General features: G+C 36.8%; 1 protein-coding gene across 1 annotated transcript; it reads left to right on the top strand.

Moving 5' to 3' along the window:
- The first annotated feature begins 2,949 nt into the window (after positions 1-2,949).
- Positions 2,950-12,905, top strand: rhof (ras homolog family member F). The gene is made up of 5 exons (XM_046861227.1): positions 2,950-3,237; positions 6,874-6,961; positions 9,508-9,617; positions 9,755-9,889; positions 12,562-12,905. The coding sequence occupies exons 1-5, from the start codon at positions 3,127-3,129 to the stop codon at positions 12,727-12,729; spliced, it is 612 nt and encodes a 203-aa protein (XP_046717183.1). The 5' UTR covers positions 2,950-3,126; the 3' UTR covers positions 12,730-12,905.
- Positions 12,906-13,073: the final 168 nt, after the last annotated feature.

The raw sequence follows: 13,073 nt of genomic DNA, 5'->3' as shown, positions 1-13,073 counted from the left end.
GGATATGACTCAGTTGGAGAACTGAAGGAGAAAATCTGGTTTTACTGCTCGCAGCGAACACCTCCCTCCGACGCTGTGTTTTTGAAGGCTGTTCCATTTTAAAGGGTGTTTCAAACGCACCAATGAAATGCAGTTCTGCTTTCGGAGAGCATTCTAAACAAGCACCGTAACACAATCGGAAAAATGTTCAATGGATGAGGAAGCAAGCATGAACTGCATATTGAAACCTGTTTAGTATTCAGTGGATCACATGGGAATGAGTTTTTCTGATGGCACCTCATGGTGGATTCCAAACGCGTGTTAGTGTGTGAGTGAATACAGAGGATGTAGGACACTAAGGCTTATGTAAGGTGTAGCCAACACACAGCACAGGACTTTTTAATCCAAAGAGACTTATTATTCAGGTACTTTAGCGGTGAGCAGTTGATGGTTAAGGGACCCAACAGCGAGACGATGCTGGAATTTGTGCTCACAATATTCACATCTGTAGACCAATTCCCTCACCACTGATTCACCATTACACCATGAGCTGGTTATTTCAGTGCAACGAGGAGCTGAAAGGACAAATTACTTCTTTAATATATTTGGTTGCAAATGAATTTCATCAAGACGGAACAGATTTATTTATTTTTCGGTGGCCATTTCATATTCTTCACTTCATAAATATTACGACAAAACAAATAAGTTGCAGAATTCATTAAACTGTGCTCTTTATTCACTAATATCATTTAATTGTAATTCCTTTCTATAAAGTTACAGGTCTTTATTTTAGGTTCATGTTGTAAGTGTAACTATTTTTCATCTTCAAATTCTAGATTATCAGTGTTTTATATGGATATTTTATATGTGCTGCAATAAAATACCTTTCAAACTCCAGTGTACTACTTTCAATGCCTTTATCTCAGCCCTGTCTTAATTCTCAATTTTCAAGGCCAACTATTACTGTCTGTCAGTCCAAGTTGTCCTTCATGATCGTGTCCTTCAAAACTGGTCATTTTTGCCAATGGTTTTCTCCAAAGAAATGGTGAACAAAGCCCTGTTTTAAATGGCTGCATTAGCCACTTCGATACAAAGCTAGAACTGGTAGCACACAAGTTGGATAGGAGATGGCTTTCCTGTAATTCTTATTGGCCTGTTGAAATACAGGATACTATACACCATCATAACATGCTTAAGAATACCACCATCAATATTCTGTGTTCTGCTATTGTACGTTATGTTATATAACAACCGTGTTATGCAATTAATGTTCAAGCTCACTGTTTAATGTTATTTTATGTAATAGGACTTACAATATACTAATTGTAAAAGAAAAAGCATTGTAAGTGTATTGGAATGTATATAACCCCCAGGCCTTCACTTGTGTCCTACCTGAATCAATCCACCTCTAAATACTATCATTATGACGCCACATCTACAGAAACCATCAGTATTATAGAGAAGTGAAGTAGAACAGAGCGCTGCATCACACTGGAATCACACAGTGAGAATTAACGTCATCATTAAAGCAAGAAACCCAATGATCACAATTCAACACGTCTCCTTTCACTGGAGCCACAACTGCACCTCCACATACATCATCTCCAGCAGGAGCATCGATATTCACCTCATCACATCACCACTGAATTTTTTTTTTTCCTTGCATTTTCTCAGTGTGTCACGGTTTTCCTGGGAATTTAAAATGGCAAAATGTGTGTTTTTGTGCAAATGTTTACACAAAAAAAAAACACAAAAGTATAAACGATTCATGGAAAAGCGTAAAAAAAAATCGTTGTGGAATAAAAATATTTTAAAATGCAGCTATTAACTCCACATGAATATGTTTAAGATTGTGCAGTTTGCTACAGATGCGTTTTGTGAGACTGACTAGTGCGCTCTTAGATCATCCAATCAAAGGACCTGATAACTCTGACATGTCTGGATGCCTGTTGGAGGACCTCGGTAACTCCAGCTCACAATCCGGTTGGTAGAAGCAACAGCTTGAAGCATCATAGATTTTAAGCTACAAGAACAGCAGGTGCTGCCGGTGAAGACTCAAGACAGTCCCCTGGCAACACGTAATGTGACGGCTGAAATCTGAATGGATAGAAACTGCATTGTAAAAAGTAATAAAAGTGGTGCACCTGGACAACTATGAATTTAAGAGAATAGACTATTGGGGATCATTTAATACATACTCATGGACAATAATATCTAAAAAATAGTCAGTGATTCTGATGGAGTTTAGGCCAGCAGAGACAGGCAATGACATATAATGACGTATATATGAGAGTGAGAGAGAAAGTTTCTGGACACTTGGATATAAGATTGGTATGTGATTATTTTTAAACATCCCATCTCACGTGTAGTCCACATTTGCTGTTATAATACCCTTCACTCTTCTGGGAAGATGTTCCATTAGATTTTGTGGAGATTTATGGAGATTCATTCAGCCACAAGGTTGTTAGTAAAGTCAGGTACTGATATAGATGATGGAAGAAGGCCTGGGGTGCAGTCAGTTTTCACCTTCATCTCAAATGTGTTCAATAGGTTTCGAGCTCTATAACAGATTTTCCACACACACTTCCAAACCCATGTGAAGCAGATCTTCGTGGAGCACAGCGGCATTGTTGTGCTGGAACAGGTTTAAGTCTCATAGTTGAAGTTAAACTTTCATGCTACATCCTAAACAATTGTCCCTCCGACTTTGTGCATACAGTTTTGGGGAAGAAGCGAACATATGGCTGGAAACGTCAGGTGTCCATTTAGTGTGTGTGTGTGTGTGTGTGTGTGTGTGTGTGTGTGTTTAGGCAACGCAATGTTCGAGGGTGAAGCCATTGTTCTATGACTGATTGCCGGCATGTCTCTGTGAAGGGTGTGATTGTGAAACTGCTCTGCTCTCATGTGGTAGATAGGGGTAGTGCACACACACACATACACACACACACACACACACACACACACATTTCATTCATTTCAAGGTTAGGTGGGTAATACTAGTGCTGGTGTGTAGATATCTTACACTGTCAGGAGGAAGTGGAGAGAACTTGTGGTCAGAGCCGGCTCTGTGAGGGTGTGTGTGTGTGTGTGTGAGTGTGAGAAAGTGTGGAACTGTGTCCTCATGGTTCTGTTGATCCAGACAAGGACATGACGCAGGACAAATCTGCTAACGGACAGCTGAAGATCGTGATCGTAGGGGATGGAGGCTGTGGGAAAACCTCTCTACTGATGGTGTATGCTAAAGGAGATTTCCCTGAGGTGAACACAACTGATACTCTTTTTTTTAACACAGTTTCATACTAACCAGGATCTTGGACACTACTTGGTACACTAAGAGATCATGTCATGAAATTGAGTTCGAACTCGAGTCTACTTCTGCTGTAATGAACATTGACTGTGTTACACTGATGATGTTCAGCAAACTTCCATTGAAGTTCTTAAATGCAAAGTATGTTGTAATTAACCTTCAAATTTGAATTTGCTAAGTCTAATCTAAGTCTGATTAAAAAGTTGACAAACCAACAATTTGTTTTTTTAAAGAGAAAGTAAGAAATAAAGAATTCAGCAGGTTTTAGATGGACACTACTGTCTATAATAATAGTACATTCAGCTGTACTTGTGATTAACTTGTACCTTTCATGTCATTTAATCAAATGTTTCTACACAATACATTCATGTGAAACAATGTCAATATTAACATTAAACATAAATTAATGAAGTAATCCGGATAGAGAGACACATGATTATGAAATGGTTTAAAATTTTAAGATACCTTATTAGGGACCATCATCCTTCTTCCTGATTAAAAATGAAACTAGATTCACTGACAGCAGTAAAAGTGTGAGAATTAACTAGATTAACCATCGAGGTGCCCAAAATGCTAATACAGTTTGTTTCTTGCTAGTATTATGGAATACACAAGGTGAGGACAAATGAGTGCAACCTTCTTCTTCTCTGCAATAACTTACATAATGAGAGTGAAGAAAGTTTCTATATGTTTGGAGATGATGTACCAACTCTCTCACACACACACTCTCACACATTCTAGTAAAAAGGCAACAGTTAGTAAAGAAAGTAAATGATTTCCTGTTGGGTACAGCTTATATCCTATCTATGTCTCTTTTAAAAAAAATTAATTTCAGCCCCCTAAATCCCCTCTGTACCCAAGGAATCCTGGGTAACTAATGGGTGTCATGGACATCTCTGTACATTTGAGGAAATTACCAAGAAAAATGTCTTCCAAAAACATTTATACTCAATATATATATATATTTTTAGATTTTAATAAGAATACCTTTGAGAACCAGTGGTGGACAGTAGGAAAGTAACAAAAAAGTCCCTTTTTTTGTGTCTGTACTTTACTGAAGTATTTTCATTTGGGGAGACTTTTACTGTAACTTCACTACATTTCAAAGTCAAATATCATAATTTTTACTCAAATACATTTAGTGAAATCAGTCGTTTTTTTTTATTTACGAGGATAAAAACGTAATTGGTGAAACACGCAGCGAGTCACCAATCAGGATCGAGCGCACGCTCTGTTTTACACGTGTTTTGATCGGCACTTGGTGTAACTACTGATCACCAACATACAGTTCAGCATCAGTTCAACAGAACATTTAGAAAGGAATAAATGATGGAAGAAATTTCAGACTCAAACTTGATACAACACCTGTGCCCTTATTTGTGTGATTTTTGATTGCTATTATTTGCTATGATTTTTTTTAAGTAGTTGAAAAGAAGGTTTTGGTCTCATGAATATTGTTATAGAAATCAACACATTAATATAATTTTATTAATAGTTTAGTGTGCTGAGAGTCACATTCGAGTCTTTTCACATAAACTGAGTTGATCAAGCAAAAATAATAATAGAAATATTATAGATATAATAAATCGTAGTACTTTGGATACTTAAGTACATTTGAAGGCAAACACTTTTGTACTTTTACTCAAATGAATGTTGAAAGGGACTTTTTTTTACTTTTACTGGAGTCACATTTTACCTTATTATCTCTACTTTAACTCAACTACATGTTTGTGTACGTTTGTCCATCACTGTTGAGAAAATATTGAAGGACATACTGAAATCTTTCTTGTGTCTGTCACAGTTGGACATGCAGTTACATAAAAACCATCATTAAAAGAGGAAAAAAAAAGTGTTAATTTCCCCAATATACAGTGGCCATGTAGAGAAGGTTATAGGAAAATATTCATTTAATGAAACTCGTTTTTGTTCTCACTTGCATTTATTTATTAAATTTCGCACAGTTTCGCGATGTGGTATTCTTGTCTAAGCTGCTTAAAATTTTCCACCAGCTTTAAAAACATGTTCCACTACCTTCTCTACAGGGCCACTGTGGAGGGACATTCTGAACGCACTATATATGAAGTATTAGAGAAATTGACCCCTCAGGCTTTTGGCGCCTTTAGATATACGATATACACGTTGCATTATTTTCTAAACACTAGCATTATGGTGTGTCATAGAATGAATTTCGAGGAAGGAAATGGAGTTGCAAAACATGTTAGGATGATTTACACATCAACACATTTTCTCACACGCGCACACACACAAACACACACACACACACACACACACACACACACACACACACACACACACACTGTGAAGAAATGCATCAGGGAAAAGTAAAAAAAAAAGTCTCCATTTTGTCCTAGCAATGCGAGTTGTGAAGGTTCACACACTAACGTCACTTATCTCCAGTGTGTATATGTATACTGTGTCTATCTGTTCTTGTTGTTTACACAGCACAGTTTACTCTTGAGGCCAAATAATACACTTTATAAGCTTCATATCAGCACAAGCAATTATTATACTTTAATAACGAGTGATTTACCGCAGGGATTATTCATCTTGTTTTGAACCTTGAGCACAGGAAGTGGTTCTACAGAAGGTGGTTCAAAACAACCTGTGTGTGTTAGCAGTTGGGTTTTAATTGCTTAGCAGACAGACAAAAAAAGTTCAGGTGGAAATTTTAGACGTTTTAATTCGATAAAATATTGTAGAGGTTTTGCAACTCTAAATTACCTGAGGTGTGAGTAAGTGGGTGGACGTGTGTGTGGGTTTGTGAAGTGGAACATGGTATTTCCAGCGCCGCAACCCTGATCTGGGTAAAGTGCTTATTAAACCTAAAAGCACAAAGGGACTACACTAATGGTGTGGATTTCTCAGTGTGTTAACAAGTTAATAGTTACATGATGTTGTCAGGCATAACATTATGACCACCTGCCTAATATTGTGTTGGTCCCTTTTTGCTGCTTAAACAGTTCTAAACCATCGATTATCACCAGCAGGAACTTCTTCAGTAGTTTGAGCTACAGGAGCTCGTCTGTTGGATTGGACCACACGGTCCAGCATTCGCTCCTCACGTGCATCAGTGAGCCTCGTCCCCCACGAACCTGTCGCCGGTCCACCACTGTTCCTTCCTTGGAGCACTTTTTTGATAGATTCTGACCACTGCAGACCAGGAACATCCCACAAGAGCTGCAGTTTTGGAGATGCTCTGACCCAGACGTCTAGACGTCACAATTTGTCAAACTTGCTCAAATCCTTACGCCTATTTTTTTGCTTCTAACATCAACTTTGAGCACACAATGTTCACCTGCTGCCTCATAAATAAATCCACCCACTGATGAAGAGATCATCAGAGTTCTTCACCTCACCATATAGAATGTTATAATATTATACGTGATCTGTGTATATTTAATTAGGAGAAGTAGGTGCAATAGCATTCTTGGGGTAGCCAAGGTTGTGTAGCCAAATGTGTGTGCACAGGCAATACATTTATTATGTTCTAAAACTCCTTATACGCATGCATGTTTGTATTAAAAGGTTTAAAGTATTTATACTATTTTTTTATTATTATTATTCAGACCTATGCGCCATCAGTGTTCGAAAAGTACATGACGACAGTGAATCATGGGGGAAAAGAGATTCAGCTGAATCTGTACGACACAGCAGGTACACACACACCCACACACACACACCTTCCATTCTTTATACTGTATTGCATTCCTTAGAGTTTAAAATGGGTCAGGGAAGATGGTGACACACACACACATGCACACAAAACACACCTATATAGAGAATTCCTGAATATTTCATGCAATGAAACCAGACACACCTACATTATAGTATTTGTTCTTGATGATAGAAAGGTTTCTGTCCAAACACGCACTTAACTTTATATGTGCTGTAATTGTTTTTCTAACGATACCCTGATACCATAAAATACTACAAACTAGCAAAAGGGTAAACAGGCTAATTTAAAAATTAAACATAAGAGTAACCAGGCTCATCTAAAAACTAGCAAATGAGTAAACAGGCTAATTAAAAACTAGCATAAAAGTGAACAGGCTAATCTAAAAACTAGCACAAAAGTAAATAGGGTCATTTAAAAAATAGCACGGAAGTAAATAAGGTAATCTAAAAACTAACATAAAGATAACCAGGCTTATCTAAAAACTAGCATACAAGTAAACAGGCTAATCCTAAACCTAGCAAAAGAGTAAACAGGCTAGTTTACTAGCATAAAACTAGCATAAAAGTAAACAGGCTAATTTGAAAACTAGCATTAAAGTAAACAGACTAATCTAAAAACTAGCATAAAAGTAAACAGGCTAATCTAAAAACTAGCATAAAAGTAAACAGGCTAATCTAAGAAACTAGCATAAAAGTGAACAGGCTAATCTAAAAACTAGCTCACAAGTAACAGGAAAATAAAAACTAGCATGTTTCAGAAACAGACAAAACTTAAAACCAGTATAATAGCAAATGAGCTAAACTTCTGATCAGGATAGTAAACAGGTTAACAAACTCACTAGCACTTCAGTATTATACCATCAGAATGCTGCAATTTGGGGAAATGGTAAATAAGTGTTTAAAGCATTGGACTTTGGATGGTAAGGTCATGAGTTTAAATCCCAGCCATGCCAATCTGCCCCACTGTCAGTATTGTAAAAAAGATGTACACATAATCGGTCTGTTGTAGTATTATAATATAAATTGTATACAGACGTCTCATCTACACATTACAACCCCAGAAAATGTACTGATCGTCAGTTGTGTGCGTCACTGTGAGCAAACCTCAACACCACAAGTAACTTATAAATGAAACTCGAATGCAGTGTTTGTAAAGATTAATTATGTTAAAAACTCTACAGATCGAGGCTCTTTGACACCGAAGCGCCTCATTATCGGTGTAGATGTTTACAGTTTCTCGGCATACGTTACGATTGGGACGGGAAATATGGTGCGGATATGATTTTATCAAAGCCGTTGTGGTGTCTGCGTTGCAGGATGTAGAGAGCTGCAGGTGAAATACCGCATCCTGTTACTGCGGCACACATTCGTCACTACACAATCAGACCTTAAACCATCCATCAAACATATCACACAGGAAAATAGATACATGGACAGGAGTCAGAAATCAGATGATTATTTGAGTAAAAAGTATGAGTAGTATGTATGTACATTAAACGTAAATTCTGTTTATTTGAAATGAAAGAATTGTTTTGCCCGTCCAATCATACATTATCATTTCAAATCACATTAGACTTAACAATAATAAGAGTTTATAGTTTTTTCAATGGTTGAAGCAAACGTCAAGGAATGGTGCTGGTGTATGTTAATGATAATAATAATAATTCGATATTTTTTTCCTGAGAGGTTTCTCTGAACATTACACTTTTTCCTACAAAGGAACAAAAATCTAACTTTGTTCAAGGGCCGAATGGATGTTGCATTATACATTAAACATTCTATTAAAATATATTTAACTTTCCAGGGTTCCTCTAATTTATGATTTCTTGATATTTAATATATAAATAAATACATGAATCTTAGCTGCGTAATAAATGCAGCTCTATTTTTAAGGTTCTATTTCGGTGAAACTGAATGTACAATAAGGAACATTTTAATGTATTGTACAGTAGAGTTCCATTACTTATACAGTTATTTATTGACCTTTTAATGAGACCCCTAAAGTTTTTCTGAATGGAATTTTTCTGCCTTTTCTACCTCTACTCATCCGCCATAGTACATGAGCATACTATAGAAACTAGAGAAATACTGTATATACTGTATAATAAATGAGCTCATGTCACTTATTTAAAACACTTAAAGCCATGAGTGTGTTAAACAGTAACACTGTGGCAGCATTTTAGAGCTACAGAAATGATGATTCTGTGTGTTCTTAGCATTACCAGTGTGTGTGTGTGTGTGTGTGTGTCTGTGTGTGTGTGTGTGTATATATGCTTCTAAGGAACAGGAAGGCCAACACAGGATGTGGTTTAACCATCCACGCTGCTCTTGAATGCAATGCTGAGGCACAAAGTTCAATATAACAAAACAATAAAACCTGAACTATCAGAACACACCTGTAGCGATGCTGAAATCTAATGAAGAATCTGTTACTAATAAACATTTATTATTTTTTTGAAGAATAAAAATCATAGAAATATCAGTGTAAATGTACTCTTTGTGTGTGTGTGTGTGTGTGTTGTCAGGCCAGGATGATTACGACCGTCTGAGGCCGATCTCCTATCAGGATGCGGATCTCATCCTGGTGTGTTATGACGTCACAAACCCGACCAGCTACGACAACGTGTTAATTAAGGTGCAGTTACACACTCAAGTGGATTTAGCTAAACTTCCTGTGGCTATGAGTAATATATCAACTGATATCAACACTGTGTGTGTGTGTGTGTGTGTGTGTGTGTGTGTGTGTGTGTGTGTGTGTGTGTGTGTGTGCAGTGGTATCCAGAGGTGAATCATTTCTGCCCTGGTGTCCCTGTGATTCTGATTGGCTGTAAGACAGATTTAAGAAAGGACAAAGAGAAGATTAGGAAGCTGAGAGTGCTTGACCTTGACCCTGTCACATACATTAAGGTGAGTGTTGGCATTATCCTGATATCACACCCCAAAACACCTCAACACACCACACTATACTACACAAAACATATGTAGACTAATAAACAATTCACTGTGTATAATAGAGCGTTATTGTGTGTTAATGTGTATAATATTGTGTTATGGGGTTTAGTGGTTTGTTATGGTGCATAATGGTGTGTTATGTTGTGGAGTGTGTTAAGGTGTATTATGGTGTATAGTGGTGTGTTATGGTGTATAGTGGTGTGTTATGGTGCATAATGTTGTATTATGGTGTGTTATGGTGTATTGTGTGTGTTATGGTGTATTGTGGTGTGTGATGGTGTATAATGGTGTATTGTGGTGTGTTATGGTGTATAATGGTGTGCTATTGTGTATAATATTGTGTTATGGTGTATAGTGGTGTGTTATGTTGTGGAGTGTGTTAAAGTGTATTATGGTGTATAGTGGTGTGTTATGGTGTATAATGTTGTGTTATGTTGTGGAGTGTGTTAAGGTGTGTTATGGTGTATAGTGGTGTGTTATGGTGTATAATGTTGTGTTATGTTGTGGAGTGTGTTAAGGTGTGTTATGGTGTATAGTGGTGTGTTATGGTGCATAATGTTGTATTATGGTGTGTTATGGTGTATTGTGTGTGTTATGGTGTATTGTGTATAATGGTGTGTTATGGTGTATAATGGTGTGCTATTGTGTATAATATTGTGTTATGGTGTATTGTGGTGTGTGATGGTGTATAATGGTGTATAGTGGTGTATTGTGGTGTGTGATGGTGTATAATGGTGTATAATGGTGTATTGTGGCATGTTATGGTGTATAATGGTGTGCTATTGTGTATAATATTGTGTTATGGTGTATTGTGGTGTTATGGTGTATAATGGTGTATTGTGTGTTATGGTGTATAATATTGTGTTATGGTGTATTGTGGTGTGATGGTGTATAATGGTGTATAGTGGTGTATTGTGGTGTGTGATGGTGTATAATGGTGTATAATGGTGTATAATGGTGTGCTATTGTGTATAATATTGTGTTATGGTATTGTGGTGTGTTATAATTATATTATGGTGTATAATGGTGTGCTATTGTATATAATATTGTGTTATGGTGTATTGTGGTGTGTGATGGTGTATAATGGTGTATAATGGTGTATTGTGGTGTGTGATGGTGTATAATGGTGTATAATGGTGTATTGTATGTTATGGTGTATAATGGTGTGCTATTGTGTATAATATTGTGTTATGGTGTATAGTGGTGTTATGTTGTGGAGTGTGTTAAGGTGTATTATGGTGTATAGTGGTGTTATGGTGTATGATGGTGTGTTATGTTGTGGAGTGTGTTAAGGTGTGTTATGGTGTATAGTGGTGTGTTATGGTGCATAATGTTGTATTATGGTGTGTTATGGTGTATTGTGGTGTGATGGTGTATAATGGTGTGCTATTGTGTATAATGGTGTGTTATGGTATTGTGGTGTGTTATGGTGTATAATGGTGTGTTATGGTGTATTGTGGTGTTATGGTGTGTAATGGTGTATTGTGGTGTGCTATTGTGTATAATGGTGTGTTATGGTGTATTGTGGTGTGTTATGGTGTATAATGGTGTGTTATGGTGTATTGTGGTGTGTTATGGTGTGTAATGGTATTGTGGTGTGCTATTGTGTATAATGGTGTTATGGTGTATTGTGGTGTGTTATGGTGTATAATGGTGTGTTATGGTGTATAATGGTGTGTTATGGTGTATTGTGGTGTGATATGGTGTATAATGGTGTGTTATGGTGTATTGTGGTGTGTTATGGTGTATTGTGGTGTGTTATGGTGTATAATGGTGTATTGTGGTGTGCTATTGTGTATAATGGTGTTATGGTGTATTGTGGTGTGTTATGGTGTATAATGGTGTGTTATGGTGTATAATGGTGTGTTATGGTGTATTGTGGTGTGTTATGGTGTATAATGGTGTGTTATGGTGTATAATGGTGTGTTATGGTGTATTGTGGTGTGTTATGGTGTATAATGGTGTGTTATGGTGTATTGTGGTGTGTTATGGTGTGTAATGGTGTATTGTGGTGTGCTATTGTGTATAATGGTGTGTTATGGTGTATTGTGGTGTGTTATGGTGTATAATGGTGTGTTATGGTGTATAATGGTGTGTTATGTTGTGGAGTGTGTTAAGGTGTATTATGGTGTTATGGTGTATAATGGTGTGTTATGGTGTATTGTGGTGTGTTATGGTGTATAATGGTGTGTTATGGTATTGTGGTGTGTTATGGTGTGTAATGGTGTATTGTGTGTGTTATGGTGTATAATGGTGTGTTATAGTGTATTGTGGTGTGTTATGGTGTATAATGGTGTGTTATAGTGTATTGTGTTGTGTTATAGTGTATTGTGGTGTGTTATGATGTATAATGATGTTTTATGGTGTATAATGGTTTGTTATAGTGTGTATTATTGTGTGAGGGTGTGTTATGTTGCATAATGTGAGTTAGGATGTGTAAGGGTGTTTTTATGGTGTGTAATGTGTGTTATGTTGCGTCATGTGAGTTAAGATGTGTAAGGGTGTTTTTATGGTGTGTAATGTGTGTTATATTGCGTAATGTGTGTTTTGATGTGCTATGGAGTGTAAGAGTGTGTTGAATATATGAGTCACATTGCATTACGGTATGTGATGTGTTTTGTGTTCAGGGAGAAGAGACACAGAAGCAGATGAATGCTACACTTTACCTTGAATGTTCAGCGAAACACCGTGAGAATGTAGAGGACATTTTTAAAGAAGCCACAAAGCTGGCGTTGGATCACAGACGCAAAAACCGACAAGCCCGTAAGAAGTGGAAGAAATGCAGTATAATTTAACATCAACAAGCACAAATTATATTTTTATTTTTATTTGTTTTACCACATGACTGTATAAAAGCGCTGTTAATTATTATAAATAGTAAAGTGTTTATTTTAATGGAGAATGTAAGAAGAAAATCTGCTGCTTTCGAATGAAAGCATATAAATGCATATTAAATGTAGGATTATTTCCATTCCTGCATCTGCACCAGTGCTTTGCACATGTTCATCTGAAATGATTAGTACTTCCATCGTGTTGAGACGGGTTCTTTTATATTCAAAGGTCACTGGTGTGATCCACATGGCTGCTACAGAGAAAGCACTTCATTTTATTACCTGAAAGCAATCAGCAAAACTTAATT

The sequence above is a fragment of the Silurus meridionalis genome, chromosome 11 (genome assembly GCF_014805685.1).
Source record: "Silurus meridionalis isolate SWU-2019-XX chromosome 11, ASM1480568v1, whole genome shotgun sequence".
NCBI lineage: Eukaryota > Metazoa > Chordata > Actinopteri > Siluriformes > Siluridae > Silurus > Silurus meridionalis.
This window is presented reverse-complemented; position numbering and strand designations above follow the sequence as displayed.

Excerpts from the sequence above, each read along its gene's own strand:
- rhof (XM_046861227.1), top strand. The coding sequence starts at position 3,127 with ATGACGCAGGACAAATCTGCTAACGGACAGCTGAAGATCGTGATCGTA. Across the intron at positions 6,962-9,507 it reads GAATCTGTACGACACAGCAG|GCCAGGATGATTACGACCGT; the intron begins GTACACACACAC and ends GTGTGTTGTCAG. Across the intron at positions 9,618-9,754 it reads ACGACAACGTGTTAATTAAG|TGGTATCCAGAGGTGAATCA; the intron begins GTGCAGTTACAC and ends GTGTGTGTGCAG.